Consider the following 17,546-nt stretch of genomic DNA (forward strand, 5'->3'; position numbering starts at 1 on the left):
GACATGCCCATTAAGCTGCGCACATTAAATATTAATATATTATTAATTAAGTTATAATTGTAAGCTCTGTCCTAAATGAATTTGCTCTTTGTTTGTTTTTTTGTTTTTGTTTCCATTTTTCTTTTCCCTCAACTTATTATCTCAAGTAAATCGTCCAAATTTTGTATGAAAAAATCTCTAAAAATAAAAGTAGGACAGTTTTATGCATTTTTATTTTTCGGTTGCCTAAATTATTTTTACCTAAGTCTTTATTCTTTGTTTTTTTGGTGAGTTTGAACTAAATTTGCAATCTGGCAATGACTTTGATCTTCATCCTAAAATGAATGACAAAAACCAAAACATTCTTTTTGCGTTCATGGTAAATGCTTAAAATATCTTTTGTATTTATATTTTGCAAGCTCTATTAAAAGCAAAGCCATAAATTGAAAAGGGAAATTAGGATTATTTGAACAAAACTTAACAGAGCAGAACATCTTGTGAATGATTAGTCAGAACACAACCCCATAAACCTACACGAAGGATTGTTTTAGTTTCACTGTCGTTACTGAATAATTATATAACAGGTACTAAATAAGCTGAATAAATAAATAAAACTTGCCATGACCTTAGAATTACTTTTACTCACAGCCCATAAAGATCCTCTTGGCATGCATAAAGTAATAGACATGGGGCATGTTAGCTGGCAAGCTGGCTCTTTGCTCCTCACCTATCAGGTGCTGAGGGTCAAAGGTGCCACATGGAGCTCATTAGCATTCCAGCCTCCAAAATGGAAGAAGCATGGGATAAGGTATGTGTATTTTGAAAAGAGGGAATGAGTGTGTGAGTGTGTGTGTGTGTGTGTGAGTGAGTGTGTGTGTATTCATTTGTGTGAGTCAAACAAACTTCTGTTGTCTGTCACTGTTTTTGGAGCTCCACTCCATCCTCCTTCTTGCCACTCACAGTGTTTGAGTAAATGTGTAGCAGCCTTGAGGCTCGGTAAAGGCCCTGGCTCTTGCAGAGAGCTGCATGTTTCACATTGCAGGCATATTTCCACGCTCTATTTTGCTAACCTCTGCCTGCTGATAAAGGGCCAAAGAGCACTGAAGGGAAAAAAAAAGAGCGCCTACACCACACTTACAGTGACCGAGTGTCTGCTGAGCACTGGAAAATAACAAGAGCTCATTTGACACGGAGCTCACTGTGTGGTGCAGAGCTAGGGCACTTCCAGTCCTACAGGGAAGCCTCTACCACATTGCTCAGGCACTATAGTGACAGATACATTTGTCAATTTTTCCTGGGTTATACAATGCAAAAATAATTAAACAGGGATATGAAATGCAAAGCAAATACATCTTTAACGTATACAAAGGTAAGGCACAACACTTCTTTCCAGAACTTTCCAAAACCATGCTCTATGGTAAGAATTGTCATACAAAGTAATATAAAGAGAAAGGAGAGAAAGGAGAGTAAAAGAAAGAAAGAAAGGAGAGTAGAGAGAGCTGGAAATAATGTTTGGGAGGGCCAATAAGGATCCAGGAAAGAAGGTACAGAGCAGCAATACAAGGCAACAAGACCTTTAAAGGCAACTGGCAAGCTCAGAGTAAATGTCTATCTGTTTGTCTGTCACCATAACATTAAAACCACCTGTCTAATATTCTGTAAATCCTCCTTGTGCTGCCAAAACAGCTTTCAGCCATGGACCCATGGACCCCACAAGAACTCTGAAGGTGTGTTGTGGTATCTGGCACAAAGACCTTAGCAGCAGATCCTTTAAGTCCTGTAAGTCATGAGGTGGAGCCTCCATGGGTCAGACTTGTTTGTCCAGCACATCCCACAGATGCTTAATCAGATTGAGATCTGAGGAATTCAGAGGCCAATCAAAACCTTGAACTCTTTGTCAAACCATTCCTGAACAATTTTTGCAGTGTAGCAGGGAACATTATCCTGCTGAATGAAGCCACTGTCATTAGGGAATACTGTTGCCATGAAGGAGCGTACATAGATCCGTATAGTCATCTTGTGTAAATGGACTAGAAATGCTAAGCCCCCAAAAACAAAAGCACCACCACTAATAGTGAGAGAACAAAATGAAAAGCTGGGGTTCTTGGCTTTCTAATGCAAAGTAGTAATACACAGCTTATCAGTGACAGTCATGTCATATGAATACACAAGTATTTCCCCTTTTTGTGTGCATTCGGGATCATCTTTTTCAACCCATGATGCTAATGCATTTGTTACGCATCATTAGCTTTGATGGAGAAGGCTCATATGAAATACAGTTACTGTTGTGATTAATGTGAATGACATGGATTACTTACAATATTATCTTTTTTATTTATTTATTTATTTATTTATTTATTTGTTTGTTTATTTATTTATTTACAAAATGCCTATAGAGAAGAAATAAAGCTATATAGACTTAACACAAGTCAAAAATATGTATGGGTTACAACTTTTTGAATTAGTATGTTTAGAATTTATCAGAATCATGGTATAAAGCCAGTAGAGCATTACACACTTCTACATCACACACACACAAAAAAAAATGCAGCTGCAGATTTGCCTTAAAAGGCATGTCTGCCTTTAATTGTAAGTGAGAGTTTGTGTGATCATGTATAATAGTTTATTTAGACTCACATTATTCTTAGTATGCTTTATTATGAGGCCTTGTGATATATCACGATTCTCAACACTGACAGTCTGTAGGTTGTTACTCTATTAACAGACATCAGACTTTAGCCGCCCATCTAATATTTATGATATTTATGGAAGCTATTACTGCTTCTACACCTTTACTATACCTGAGTGTATATAGAGTACAACCACTCAAACAAAGAGACTAATCAATTTAAAAAAATGTACAGGGCTGACTAGCACTTCATATGCTGCATTTGGTTTAAAAAATAAAATAAAAGCTTTTAATAAAGGAATTTGAGGTAAACACACTTGTCACTGTGATGGTAACCTCAATGATAAATGTTTTGTACCTTTACATAGAACGCTTCAAGTCCTAAAGTAAAATAAATGGCCTTTGAAAACACTACAAAGTTTCTTATATCTTACATTGATTGAACAACGTAGAACAAAAATGCACCTGACACTGTAGAGTCATGTTATCAGGTCCTTATGGGGACCTTAGCCCTGTCTCTATACATCGCTGGGTGCCTGGACTGGACACACACAGGCTGCCTGGCCTGGAATAGCTCGGTTGCCCTGGAATGCTGCACAGAATGCATCAGGGTTAATTCCATGTCCAGTGAGAGAATAGGGAGGGACTAGGTGGAGGGGTTAGGATGTCTGGAATCCTACGTCTGAGCGAAACACTATCGATCAATCACTTCAGACCGTCCCTGATGTGGTCAGCTGACTGACAGATCTGACTTAGCAAGGTCTGAGTGCAGGCCATAAGTTGTCTGCACCTTGTTGCTGACTTGCCAGTCGCCCCTTCTGGGGCTCTCTCTTCTCTGCAGATCTTTGTGAAACCAGATCCACGTCGTCTATCTCATGGCACCAGGCACAGACAGGCCTCCCATTACAAAATCTGCGTGCTGATGACCTTTGGCACACTGACCCCTCACTCCCTCAGGCCCACCTGCCCAAAATGGGATGAAGAGACTCAAGAGGTCAACCATATTTGACTAGGTCATCAGCAGCCACCAAGTTATCAGCTGCTATCTGTATACCTGCCTCACCAGGGACGCCCACAAGGTCTTCAATCAAGACAAACAGTTTCCCCCACACACAAATGCCTTGATGTATTTAAAGAAAAGTCCAGGACTGTTCCTCTAACAACTGGCCAAATTCTCTCCATTTTCCCTAATTATAGCCGTAAATCCACCCAGATAGGTTTTGGTAGTTTCCGAAAACATTTGGAGCACCGAACTGTGACATGAGTCTGTCTGGATTTACTGCCTGTGCACTCAGTGTAAGTGTTAATTATTAACTTTATCCACCCCTTTCATATTTACTGCACACACCAGGGTTACAGCCTCATGTCTCAGCTTCTGATGGTGCTACTCAAAGTGCTACAACAACATGGCCTGGCTGTGTTTGTTCAGCTGGGCCGGTTTTGTCAACCAGTATCAATCTCCTTGTTCCTACACTTCTCCTGTTATTCTTTGATTGTGTTTGGTTTCTTTACATTTCTATGCTTTGTTGGCTCTGAAGAGCTTTGCTTTGCATCAAGCGAAACCCCTCCTGTTTTCTGCCTTTCTGTGTTGTCCAACAACAAAAAGGTCAAAAAGCAACTGATAAAGATGAAGTACTCCCTAATTCTGTACAACGGAGGTGCAACCTTATAAAATTATCTATTGAAAATAGATGTTTAGGAGTACTAAAAAAACAAAAATGAATGTGTGTGGCAGATAATTAAATGCTAAATGAAGAAAACGAGTGACTGACTTGCAACAGGGCTGGGTGTTTAATGTTTCACTAGCATGATTTACTATCACGGGACAGGCAGACTTCATGGAAACATCAAATTCAAATACTGTTTCTAAATATGTACTACACAATCGACATTTAAATGTATAAAGCTTAAAAAAAAAGTACAACTGACCGGAAAAAATACGTAAACGTTTGCGTCGTGTTGGTGGACCGAGTCCTGAAACTCCAGCACATTCATCTTCATCATCACAGTCGCCACTTTCCAGACCTTCCTCATCCTCTACCCCTTGGTTCAGTCGGTCTGGATCTCTTCGTGCGGTGCCCCCTCCTGGGCGAGCCTTCCACCGCTTCTCCGGTGAAGTCACCATTCGTAAAAGCTGGGAAGACAAACAAGAGATAGTGGTTTACATCCAAACAGCAAAAAAGCTTCGCTGTGATCTCCAAATTTTCTAACTAAACTGTTCATACTGTGATGAACTGCTAAAAATGTTATAATACCAAGACGCTACCTCTGTCTCAGTGAATTAACAAATGAGTTCTCCAGAAGTGCCTTCTTCCATAAACTACTATATCTGAGTAATCATAGCATAAGAGGGCTGCTATTAACAAAGCAGATATTTTATTTTTTTACATTATATATTCAATGGTCACAAATAACTGTAATTTAGGTGCAGTTAGCAAGGGATGTGTAATTTGCTGGCAGACACTTCCAGTTGCGTGTCGTCCCAGTTAGACTCATGATGCAAGTCTGTGAAGCTTATTCTGACTGTTTAGCTGCACACCAGTCTACGGGAAGTACAACATGTTTAGAAATGTTTACTAAAAGGAATTTATATGGTGTTTGGAAACTACACCTTTAAACATAAATGCTACATACTAAACGTGTTTTTGCTAATAAGTTTATTGATAAGGTCGGTCAGTATATTTAACATGATTAGCATACTGATCATACAAAAAACACAATTTACCAACATAATCCTTGCACATATTTCCCGGTCAGGAACCAATATTTCCAATAAAAACAGTAGAATTGTTATTTGATATCAAATGTATAATACATGTAGTACTCATTTAAGGCTTGACGGATTAGCAGAATGCTTTTAAGCCATGCCAAAACAAAAAACAAAAAAACTGCAATTTTTCTTGAGCGGAAAATCTAATGTGGGAAAGTAACAGAAACAACATGGATGTTTTAATAAGTATTCTATAACAAACAAGTTCATTGGTTTGCCAAAGTAAATTACTCTACATTGCACGCCTTCCGCTTTTTTCCTTTCATCTTTGCCTGTCTTCTGACTCTTTCTTTTTTATTGATTTCCTTCCGATGTGCAAACGCAAGCATGTGCTTGTTGTTGGGTTGTTTTTTTTTTTTTTTTGTGAATTTTTTGTCAACAGGAGAAAATTGAGATCAGATGGGTCGTGCTTCAGACTGCTTTCCTTAAAAACAAATCTACAAGCCATGGCCCATGACAGGGACCTTAATAGGGCAAAAGGGAGTACACGATAATCATCAAACTGCATCACACAGAGAGAAACCTGCCGCAATAAGTTCTCCTACACACAACGCATCTGTGATTTTAATGCTGGCTTAATGCTGGGGATCAGTTAGGACGCACATACAACATTTTCCACCGTACTAAACAAGTACTAAACAAGCCTCCATTCAGGGCAAGATACTGGAGGCATACATGAGTCTCTCTCTCTCTCTCTCTCTCTCTCTTCCTGAAAGCACATCTACTGCTTCTGGCCAAAGAACCTTGTGGTAAACACTGATTCTTTTAAACAGGCAGCTCACCAAAGCTCACTCACACTGAAACAGCATCGTTCTGTATGAAGAAGTCCCAACCAGAGTGCACTCTAGAAGCAGTGGGGCTTTTTTCATAGTGCCAGCTACTGAGACTCCTTTCCACTGGGTACAAACTGTTCCACTGAATGTAAGCGAACGCAACACAAGCGTTCTTTTTTCAGAGACGAATGGGTCATTAATGCATCTGGCCCTCTTTTCACTTGGGGCTTTTCCAGTAAACCACAAACATTCTTCTCTTTCCCATATGTTTGATTTTTGGTGACAAACGTTTTTTAATGCATCCGGCTCTCTCTCTTGTTTAAGCAGCGGCTTTGCGTGTGCCGCATGTGCCAGAGGCCTCAATGCAAGTAGCTCTGAATTCCTTCCCAAAAATGGTTGCTTGGAAACAGTAGGAGCCACGCTGACCCGCAAAACAAATGAAACTAAAGGCAAACAGTCATAAAGAGGGAGCATGAGTGGCGGTTGAGGGGATTTCAAAACAAACCCCCAATAAAGTAGGCTGAGGTGAAAATAAGACGAAAAAAGCTTTCCTTCGCTTGGTGCCTTGTTTGACGTGAGGTTTGTGGAGAACAAGATACGCTGACAGAGACCATGAACTTCCCCTCACCCACTAACACGTGCAAACACACACACTCACACCGCACCCTGCTGCGGTGGCATGGAATGGTTGCACAGAAAGTGACGTTTTGCTCCAGGCAGCTGGGACGCAAGAAACACCACAAGAGGAAAAACCACCTACAATTCAGAATTCATTAAAAACTTTCTCTTGTGTGCGCGCGCACACACACACACACACACACACACACACACACAAAGTCACGATGCAAAAGGAATTGTCGGAGAAAACAAATAAATGAAAACATCTGAAAAATCAAGAACACGCTTTATATATTAGGAACAAAATCAATCCCCTTCCCCCCTCCTTTCTCTTTGTGGTTTGCAGGCAAGCGCCGCACAGATCCTCTGGAATGTTTCTGAGCTGAACAACAAGAAACATGCAATCAGTGTGTCTGTGAACCTCCTCTCCCATAGCAGCAAGTCACAATGGAAAACGAGTCGACTCAAAGGCCAGAATATGGTGCTGATGTTCAACATGGGGGAGAGACACACACAGGACCACAGGACAGCTGTGTTAACAATAAACTGCACCACTGTCCAGTCTACCAGTGGTTTTACACGATCAGCATACCTTAACCTGCAGTGTCAGGCTTTGTGTTATTCATACTCGCAGCCTTCAAAGACTAGCGACTCCTAAATCTTTCAGACGTTTCTCAAAATCATCCTTCTTCACAATGCTCATGTTTTAAATCACCACCTATGTCACCCATGTCATAAAATAAATATGTGAAGATATTAGGATGTAACTCATCTTTTCTGTTAATGTATCTCTGTCTGTCTGACAATTTCCCAAGAGCTGCATCAATCTTCCCAGGATTTCAACTCTAACTTGCACTTGCAGGAAATTACAACACAGCTCAGCTCAGCTCAGCACAGTGCACATGACTGATGTTTTGATGTTCTGATGGTGTGCAATGATAACGCTTCCATTGAAAAGTCAGCGCTGTGTGCAGAACCTCCCTGCCCTAATATCCACCTGATTTCCTCCTTGAACTTATCACTTTTCCATCAGTAAACGTAACCACTCCCAGATTTAGCGGTTCTTTTCCCTCTTTGGCTAATAATCTGAGTGTCTCCACCTCAACCGTAACTCCTGTTTACAGTAACATCTGCAGCGAGAGCCTAGCAGACTCCTTGTTCTCTAGCAAGAGCAGACATGTTTTTTTCCTGCTGTCTTTTGTAACCACAACACACAGCATGGAGGCGGTGAGTGAGAGACAGAATGTTGTTAAGGGCCACGGGTGAAGGACCCCAGAGGGAACCATGCCTGCGGTTTGGTCCCATGCGTCATGCGGCAGCATCTTATTCTCTGTGTGTGTCCAGCGTAATGTAGAGGCATCATCCTTTAATAAAACCTCGACCCTTGTGTATGGCTGTAAATGAAGGACTGACAAAAGCGAGTTTCCACCGCCACACTTTTTTGATAAGCATCTGGCTGTGCACATCCTCTCTCTGGACAAGCGTGGACATGAGAAGACGTGTAAAATTTCGTACAGCCTGTCGACTGGAGCTTAGATACAGAGAAGTTATGACTCCTACCATGACCCATGACTACACACCTTACACACTGTATTATTGTATGCTTTAATTAAGAACGGTATGAGCACTCTGATCTTTTCGGGGCACTTGAGTGTAAATTTGGTATTTTGGTATAAGGAGCTGAATAACCAAATAAGCTTAGTGCTTAAATGTGTAGGCTATTTTATTTTAATCTCAATTTCTGGAATTCTTCACATTGTTACATTATTATCTTGGATCTGCAGGGAATCCACATGAATGTGTGCACTATGAAATCTCCCTCTCTCACACACACACATGCGAACACACATACACATGCGCACACACTCTCACACACTCTCACACACACTCTCACTCTCTCACACACACACGCGTGCACACATGCACTCACATACACTCACACACACTCACTCACACAAACACACACACACTCACACAATCTCACACACACTCTCACTCACACAAACACACACACACACTCACACACACTCACACACACAATCTCACACACAATCTCACTCACACACACTCACACAAACACACACTCACACACACTCTCACTCACACACACACACACACACTCACTCACACACACACACACACACAATCTCACACACACTCTCACTCACACACACACTCACACAAACACACACACAGACACTCACTCACACACACACACACACTCACACACACACAATCTCACACACACTCTCACTCAGCTTAGTGCTTAAATGTGTAGGCTATTTTATTTTAATCTCAATTTCTGGAATTCTTCACATTGTTACATTATTATCTTGGATCTGCAGGGAATCCACATGAATGTGTGCACTATGAAATCTCCCTCTCTCACACACACACATGCGAACACACATACACATGCGCACACACTCTCACACACTCTCACACACACTCTCACTCTCTCACACACACACGCGTGCACACATGCACTCACATACACTCACACACACTCACTCACACAAACACACACACACACACAATCTCACACACACTCTCACTCACACAAACACACACACACACTCACACACACTCACACACACAATCTCACACACAATCTCACTCACACACACTCACACAAACACACACTCACACACACGCTCACTCACACACACACACACTCACTCACACACGCACACACACACAATCTCACACACACTCTCACTCACACACACTCACAAAAACACACACACAGACACTCACTCACACACACACACACACAATCTCACACACACTCTCACTCACACACACACACGCTTATCTGACTATCATTGTGAGAAATGTATGCTGACAATCATTAATGCAATTAATTAATTAGTTAACAAAGCAGGAGCTTTAACTGCAATAAAAATCTCCTCAAGCAAATCAGAAAAATGTCCCCACAAGGTCAAAGCTCTCATATATTCCTGTTCTTAGGGGAATATTTGGTCCCCACCAAAATATAAAAACATTTCCTCACATATAAACACAGTGTTTAAAGAAGTTATGGATATCTAGAAGAGTGGAAAAAGTCAAATTTAAGAAAAGAAATGTCTAGTTTTTCAACAAAACATAATTTTATTATAACTATATAGAATAGCACAGTGGTAAAGTGTCTATTGTGAAACACCAGTGTCATGGGTTTGAGCTTGGTGTTATTTTATTCAAGACTTGAATAAAATCATGCCGGATGTACTTTTTTCAAGTGTATAAGAAAGTGGTTGAAAGAAATAAATGTTTTCTGAGGTGTAGCTCATCGTAACATCGATAGATGAATGATCAGGAAGATGACATACCCACTTCCTTTAAAATTTTATTAAATGGGGGAAAAAAATCACTTTGCTCTATATATTTGTGTCTTCCCACATGTTCTCGGTTTTCCAATCTGTATTGAGAGCAGCCATGTGTAGTAGAGGAAGCTGAGACAGCTGTCACAAGATACACTCATACTCCATCATTAGTAAGTGTGCATGTGTGTGAGAGACAGACAGAGAGAGACAGAGAGAGAGAGAGAGAGAGAGAGAGAGAGAGAGAGAGAGAGGAGAGAGAGAGAGAGGAGAGAGAGGAGAGAGAGAGAGAGAGAGAGAGAGAGAGAGAGAGAGAGATATCCTGCTCCACTGGGCATTTAAAACTGGGTGTGTGCCACTTTTACAATGAATTACTATGCTCTCACCACAGTTTTCTAGGTCATGTTCAAATCTAAAACATGTTTTTTGGGATCCTAATATTCCTCCCTGCTCTCCCTTCAGCCTCGACTAGTGACGCATCTTCAACAGAACTTGATTATATATTTCTGTTCTGTAAATGCATACAAATTTCCACATATACAAATGGACAATAAAGATGTATTCAGCATATTCTTTTTTGTTTGTTTGTTTTTCATGAATTAAATTCTTATGAATTCCCAAAACTTAAACAAAAATGATCACCAATAAATGCATGTATTTGTCACATGAGAAACTGGGCCTGAAAAGGTCATCTTCTGATGTTTTGGTAGCTAAATCTGATTAGAGATTTCAAACAGAGCACACTCGCCTCTGGGTTCAAAACATTAGCAGTGCAATACTCAGAGTCATGAGATCTAGTCGCAGGAGTAGAGTCTGTTGTCTATTGATGTTACAAATGGTATCGAGGCAGTACAGAATCATCGCTACCAATATATGTTTAATAAGCTTTACAATTCGGTTGATTTATCTGAGTATTGAGGTTAAATAAGGATGAATATGACTGTAGGTCTAGTGGTTCTAGCATAAACTCGCTGTTGTTACCAATTTGTCAACCGGCAGCACACATACACAACCAAAGTCATTGTCTTGATTACATAGTGTACACTTTATGGAATTGAAGAACAGTATATAACAATATAATTTGATTGGTTTGGGCTCCACATGCATTAGGTCAAACATTTACATTTTATAGTAACAGCTCATTTGTGCCAAATCTGATGGATTTCCACATACTTTAAGGCTAATAAAAACATGATGCTATAGAACAAAGAAAAAGGTATAATGATTGATATGGTCCATGTGGATCACTGTAACAGTCTGTAAGGTGGCTTCACACTGGGATTTGTATTGAAGGTATCTCGCATCTCGAGTCTTCCAGTGCAACCATACTCAGGCCACCTCATGCGCTTCCTGTTCTACATTACAGCTTCCACATTATCAGTTTTTCATGTAAAACACACTTTCAGTTTCAGCTTTCAAATGCCAGTGTACAAGCCCCCCAAGTCTTCCTCAGTGAAAGAGAACAGCTTACACTTTGTGGTTTCTTGATGCCATGTTGCATTTCATTGACTTCATTGTCTTATGGACTTCAACGAAGAGGAAAAAAGTAAGGCTACTGAGTGAATGATTGTTTATAGCTGTTTTAATGTAAGTGATGACAGTAACAAAATTGTCTTCTTGACGTTCCTTGACATTAGATGTAATTATATTGTAATCATTGGCAAAAAGCTTAGTGATGTGTTGGAGGAAAATATCACATCAGGCCACATCACATCATACCCTGTTGTGTTTAATTCCTTGCAACATTGGTTTGTATCTTTAGTTATGGTTAAGTATATTATATATTTTTTGTATGATATTTTGTGGAACATGTCTTGCTGTAAATATAAATGTGGGGTTTGGCACTTATTTTCTAACATCAGGCTTACAGCTGATGCTAGTGACACTAAGCAGTCCTTTCACACTCAGTGTGTGTGAGATCGTTCTCCCTCGCTTCTCTCTCATTGTAGAGATGGAGGCAAGGGTCGAGAGGCCCCCATAACAAAAGGGAAGAGAGGCAGAGGGTCGCACGACCCTCGCAAGTAGACCCTATGATGACCTGGCATAGACAGGAAACAGGAAGTGGGACCTCTGACACTGCCGAGAGGCTCCCATTGTGCTTCCTGGAGTGAAAATTGCTGACGGAGGTCCACGTGAGCGCCACAGGACTTACACGAGCCATGAGAACAAACCAGTGCAGCCGAACTCTCCCAGGCAGCCCAGGGGAGGCTCCGATTACACTGCAGTGTGAGAAAGAATGCAAGAACGCTGCCACCTGTAGGCCTCTTCCTCTCCCAGGCCTAAGACTTGGAAAATGACCTGAGCTGCATATATGGGAAACATTTTGCACATGAAGAAGGAGGAGCGTCAAAGCTTTGAGAATTGGGGAAGAAAACCTGTAATTATCTTTAGGTATGTGATTCATTTGCTCAGCTTGTTTCCTTATTTATCAGGGTAGTCTACAGGGGTATAAATCATCTTTTCACTGACATTACCTAAAATCTGTTTAATTCAGGTCCTAAGATGATCACAAGTAAATGAATACATAAGTGCAATGCTATCTATAACAATTATGCTGATCTTTGCATTACCCTGCCTGGGGGAATGAGAACCGTGCTCCGGCCTTGACATCTATGAATGTATTATAATTCACATAGAGTCAGCTCCCCTACCGCATCCTTGCCGGGGGTCTGTTGTCGACCTACAATGGGGTAATTGCAGTCTGCCGTGGGGATTAAGTAGAAGATGGGAGGTAAAAGCTGGAAGAGGAGGGGTAGATCACCCTTGGGTTTCCGGGCTATAGGGGTAGGAACGGAGCAAGAGAGGGAGGACAGAAGAGGTTCAGCCTCATTAGCAGCCAACTAATTGGGAGGAAAAGACCTCACATTCTTCACATAACCTCCTAGCCTGCAGGGGAGAGAGTGACAGCGAGGAGTAAGTATGAGAGGATGAATAAGTACAAGAATGTGAGTCTGAGTTGTACAGCAGATGTATGGAGAGGAAGAGATCAGAGCGGTAAAACAAAGCAAGAGGACTCAGGGGTAGAAAAGTGGAAATAAACGAGAGACATCATGAGAAGCGAACGGTAAAGAGTCGAGGAAAGAGAAAAAGAGCTAGGTTAGCGTGGGGAAAGACAACTGTGGGAAAGATATGCAGGTTTCCATCTACTGAATATAAAAAGGCACCTATACAGAGAGGTGAGAAAAGGATGAAAGAGAGGAGGAGGGATGCAGGGAGGGGTGGGAAGCTTTAATTTCAGTGTCGAACCTCACCCCACGCTGCACCTCTGCCTATAATCGAGGGTCCAAAGCCAAGGATTTAGATCAAGTGACACACCTCACTAGAGGAACTGTCAGGCTTGTGCCCCCATCACATATCATATTATACAAGCTGACAACTGCTTCTTCCATCTGTAACCCCAGACTTCAGCAAGTGCTCCACTCAACAGAGAATTACAGATAGTAAGCTGTACCAAAATCTCTACAACCTCTATAACATCAGGGCATAGAGAGAGAGAGAAGGCAGTGAGAATTGCAGCTGACACCAACGTCCATTGCTTTGCCAAGCTAACATCAGAGAGATGCTACAGGTCCATCCCCTTCCAAACTACACACCAACAGCATGGTTTCTTTCCCCAGTTCATAGCAACTCTTACTAAACCACCTCAAATGTTTTTTTGCATTGCAGTTTGCACACACTGAAACATTTGCCTAATGTCTGCTGTCTCATATCCTGTCTCTGTGGAATCATAAAACCAACGCAATTTTAACCAGTTTGAGTAGCTTTCTTCAAGAAAAACTCCCAAAAAAAAAAGCAGCAGAAAAATCAAACATTTTTGATCCTCCAGGAGGGAACTTCTGATATAGGAGTAAAGTAAAAAAATCTCTATACAATATGTCATGAAAGGGCAGCATTCACAATGGCACTTACTTTTATCAATTTAGAAGAATGTCTGTTTGAATATTTCTCCACAATGCAAAAAAAAAAAAAAGATCAAATAAAGAAATAAATAATCAAATAATGAAAACTCCACCAAAGCTGTTTATGAACTACGTGCATAATAGAGAGCAGCAGCAAGAGGCAACAGGTCAAAGACAAAATCATAACAGAATGGATTTTATACTAGTCTGTTTGAACAGAATGGATTTTATACTAGTCTGTGTGTGTTAAACACATGAAAACATGAAGAGAGAATGAATTCAAATTTCCATCTGATTCAGAGAAATCATTTTTTTGTATGCAATGTAATACACATATACTGCACCATCGGCATATGTTCAGTTTTGTAGATTTGATCCTAATGTTTGCTCCCTAAAAACAATCCCACAGTGATCACTATGTTTCTTTCCTGGAAATGACCTCATAGTTTCTGATGCTTCTCAACTCTAAACAAAATTTCGGACAGACGCTTTCTCTTGCTGTTGTAGCGCTCATGTTACTGAGGTTAGTGATTTTTTAGTGACTTTTTCTTTATGCTTTGTTTAGGTCTAACAAATTTTAATTGTTTATAATGATTTTAAAGCTCTACATGCTAGCCAAAAATTCTGATTGAAGCATCATTACATGCATTTTAAACAACATAATGTCAAAGATATCGATCTTGCCTGTTCATAAATGCCAGTGGTGATGTTTTACAACATGGCTGTGTAGTCATGTCTCCAGAAATTGAGTCATCACTGTCCCTATGTGTTGTGAGCCAGGCGCCAAACTGTCCAAACGTGTCCAAACTTGTGTATACAATATACTGATTCACCACATAGGGAGGGGAAGACTTTTTTGAGACACACCCTAATTTGATTAAGTGTGAGTAGTTTAGACATCCAGAAGCAAGACTAAACTAAAAACACCTGACCAGCAACACAGTAAAACTGTCTATATTAAAACACAGCACAGTTTAGTTTTTTAATGTATTTTAACAGAATACCAAATATTTAAGTAAGGCCCTTTTCAGCATACTCTGCCCAAACCGTTGTGTGTGTGTGTGTGTGTGTGTGTGTGTGTGTGTGTGTGTGTGTGTGTGTTTGTCTGTATATTGAAAAGAGAAACAGAGAAGGAGAGGGATGTCAGGAACAGGACTGTACTTTTTCATATAACAAAGGAGATTACAAAGCAGAAAGGCCACATGGGAGGGATAGAAGAATGAAAAAGAAATGAACATGGATGGACCTAAGAGATGTAAGAAGTCAGAATGGCACCCCAGGACAAATTAAGAAGTCATGAAGTCCAGATGAAGAGAGAGTGAAAAGAAACAGAAATGCAAGGGAGAGGACATGATGAGGAGAATGATGCAAGTAGGGTGTACGCACTGCGAACGTAGGCGCAAGTAAGTCCTAAAGCACAAAATCTGTTGTTTTTTTTATTCCAACAACACATCTTAGTGACACCCCTAGTGCCTCTACACCTCTGAAGCTGTGCTCAAGCGCTTCTCAAAACCTAGCTCTGGAATCAAAGGCCAATCAGATAATTGAGGCATTTTAATGTGAACTGCAGTGCTTGCTGGGAGAGAGACTGCCCTCTGCAGTAATCCTATACTCTGGGAATTTCAACAGATGGTTTCAATGAAGGTAGAGACAGCAAGACATGTTACACAAATATTAAAATCTAATTCAACAATCAGTGTAAGCGAAACTACATGCATTGCTACAGAGTTCACAGATCACATAAGCACATGACGACAATCTGCAAGTCTTTTTCTCGGTTCTCCCCAGAGTGCCTGCAAGCAACACACTTATATAAACAAAAAACACAAGAAGAGATCTTCTAGGAATGAGACGAAAATCCTTCTCCAGCACTCTTCCTTTCCCACAGCACATTAAGCTGCCTGAAGCTCAACACTGAGCTTCTTTCAGTGCGTCCATACAGCAAATCTGTGATCATGTGATGCTGTTTGTGTTGTAACATGGAATTACTATTACTGTTTAATGTTTAAATGATCAATATATTATTTTGCACATAAGGTAGAAAGGTTCAGGGTGAAAGTGGAGGAAAAGGGGAGAGACAATAAAGAGAACAGGATAAAAAAGAGAGCAAGCTAGATGCTAACAGAAAACTGGATCAATGGATGGATGGATGGATGGATGGATAGATAAACACTAGATCTCTCACAACCTCCTAACCATTCAATCATTTTTCTTCAGTAACTGCTTTACTTGTGTAAAGAGTTAATACACACACTGGTATTCAGACCTCGGGCATAAGTACAACACGTACTTATACACGTCTTTGACAGTTAAACAGGATTTTTGCATTAAGGATGGAGTTTGCCTAAAACTCCAGATCCAAATTGTTAACTAAAGTTGATAAAATCAGATAGCTGCCAAGCACTTAGGAAAGAACACAGCAAGAGAAGGACTAGAATCAGAAACCAGAGGAGGAAAAAAGATCATAACCAAATAAACAATCTTAAACATCAAGGCATGTTATGTCAGATGATAAAGCTACTCTGATGTGATTCTTCATTACATTTTGTGTGTGTGTGTGTGTGTGTGTGTGTGTGAGAGAGAGAGAGAGAAGAGAGAGAGAGAGAGAGAGAACAGGTGTGCTTGATCAGTAATCAGCTGAGCTTGAACATGTGTGTTTGAAGTTTACCCTGACAGCCATTTTTGTAATCATTAGACTTTTTTTAATTGCCTCTTGCTTTGGTTGCAAATTAAATTTGACAGCAAAAAAACAATGATTTGCATTCTCGGTCTGTATTTTCTATCCCCCAGTTTTTGTGGCTGTGTTTTAAAGGCACTGGTCTACATTGTAACGGTGGCTAAGAAGTGGTCAGACCCTGGACTGGGACAAAACCATTACAGAAGAAAGAAGGAAAGAAAAAAAGAAAGGAAGATAGATAGATAGATAAAAAGACAGAGAGACAGACAGACAGACAGACAGACAGACAGACAGACAGACAGATAGATAGATAGATAGATAGATAGATAGATAGATAGATAGATAGATAGATAGATAGATAGATAGATAGATAGATAGAGCTAATATTGACATATTTAAATAGAAGTTTAAAGTCTCTGAGAACCAGTTCTTAGAGAACCAGTATCACTGTATGCATTGATAGAGACTTCTGTAAGTCACTTTGTATAAGGCCTTCTGCCAAAGAATGCAAATGTAAATGTAAATGTAAGTGAGAATATGTAATGGAAACTATTTGTTTGCTTTGCACAAAATCTGATTGGTGCTATTTTGAGCAAAGGAGACATAATCACAGTACACAGGACATGATTTGAAAACTACTTGATGTCAGCATACAGACAATTCAAAGAGGACTGATAATCACTCGATGACCTACTGTATATGTCCCTGAAAAAATATTGGACTCCTATGATTATTTATTGATGATTGTTGGTTTGACCTTTTACTGCTGCCTGTAAACAGGTTTAATACATTTTTGACCTAGATAAATCAGATTAAATGATCTTTTTTTAACATTTGAAGATCGTATTAATTATATAGTTGACAACTCACCAAGTCATCCG

The 17,546-nt window shown here is 40.2% G+C and overlaps 1 protein-coding gene across 1 annotated transcript in view; it reads right to left on the minus strand.

Annotated features, from left to right (window-relative positions):
• gpc3 (glypican 3) overlaps nucleotides 1-17,546 on the minus strand; it is a 99,317-nt gene that overhangs the window by 12,837 nt on the left and 68,934 nt on the right. Inside the window, exon 7 of the mRNA XM_060885966.1 lies at nucleotides 4,538-4,742. Coding sequence (XP_060741949.1) covers nucleotides 4,538-4,742 — 205 coding nt within the window. The remainder of the gene's footprint in view (nucleotides 1-4,537; nucleotides 4,743-17,546) is intronic.

The sequence above is a fragment of the Tachysurus vachellii genome, chromosome 13 (assembly GCF_030014155.1).
Source record: "Tachysurus vachellii isolate PV-2020 chromosome 13, HZAU_Pvac_v1, whole genome shotgun sequence".
In the NCBI taxonomy this organism is placed as follows: Eukaryota; Metazoa; Chordata; class Actinopteri; order Siluriformes; family Bagridae; genus Tachysurus; species Tachysurus vachellii.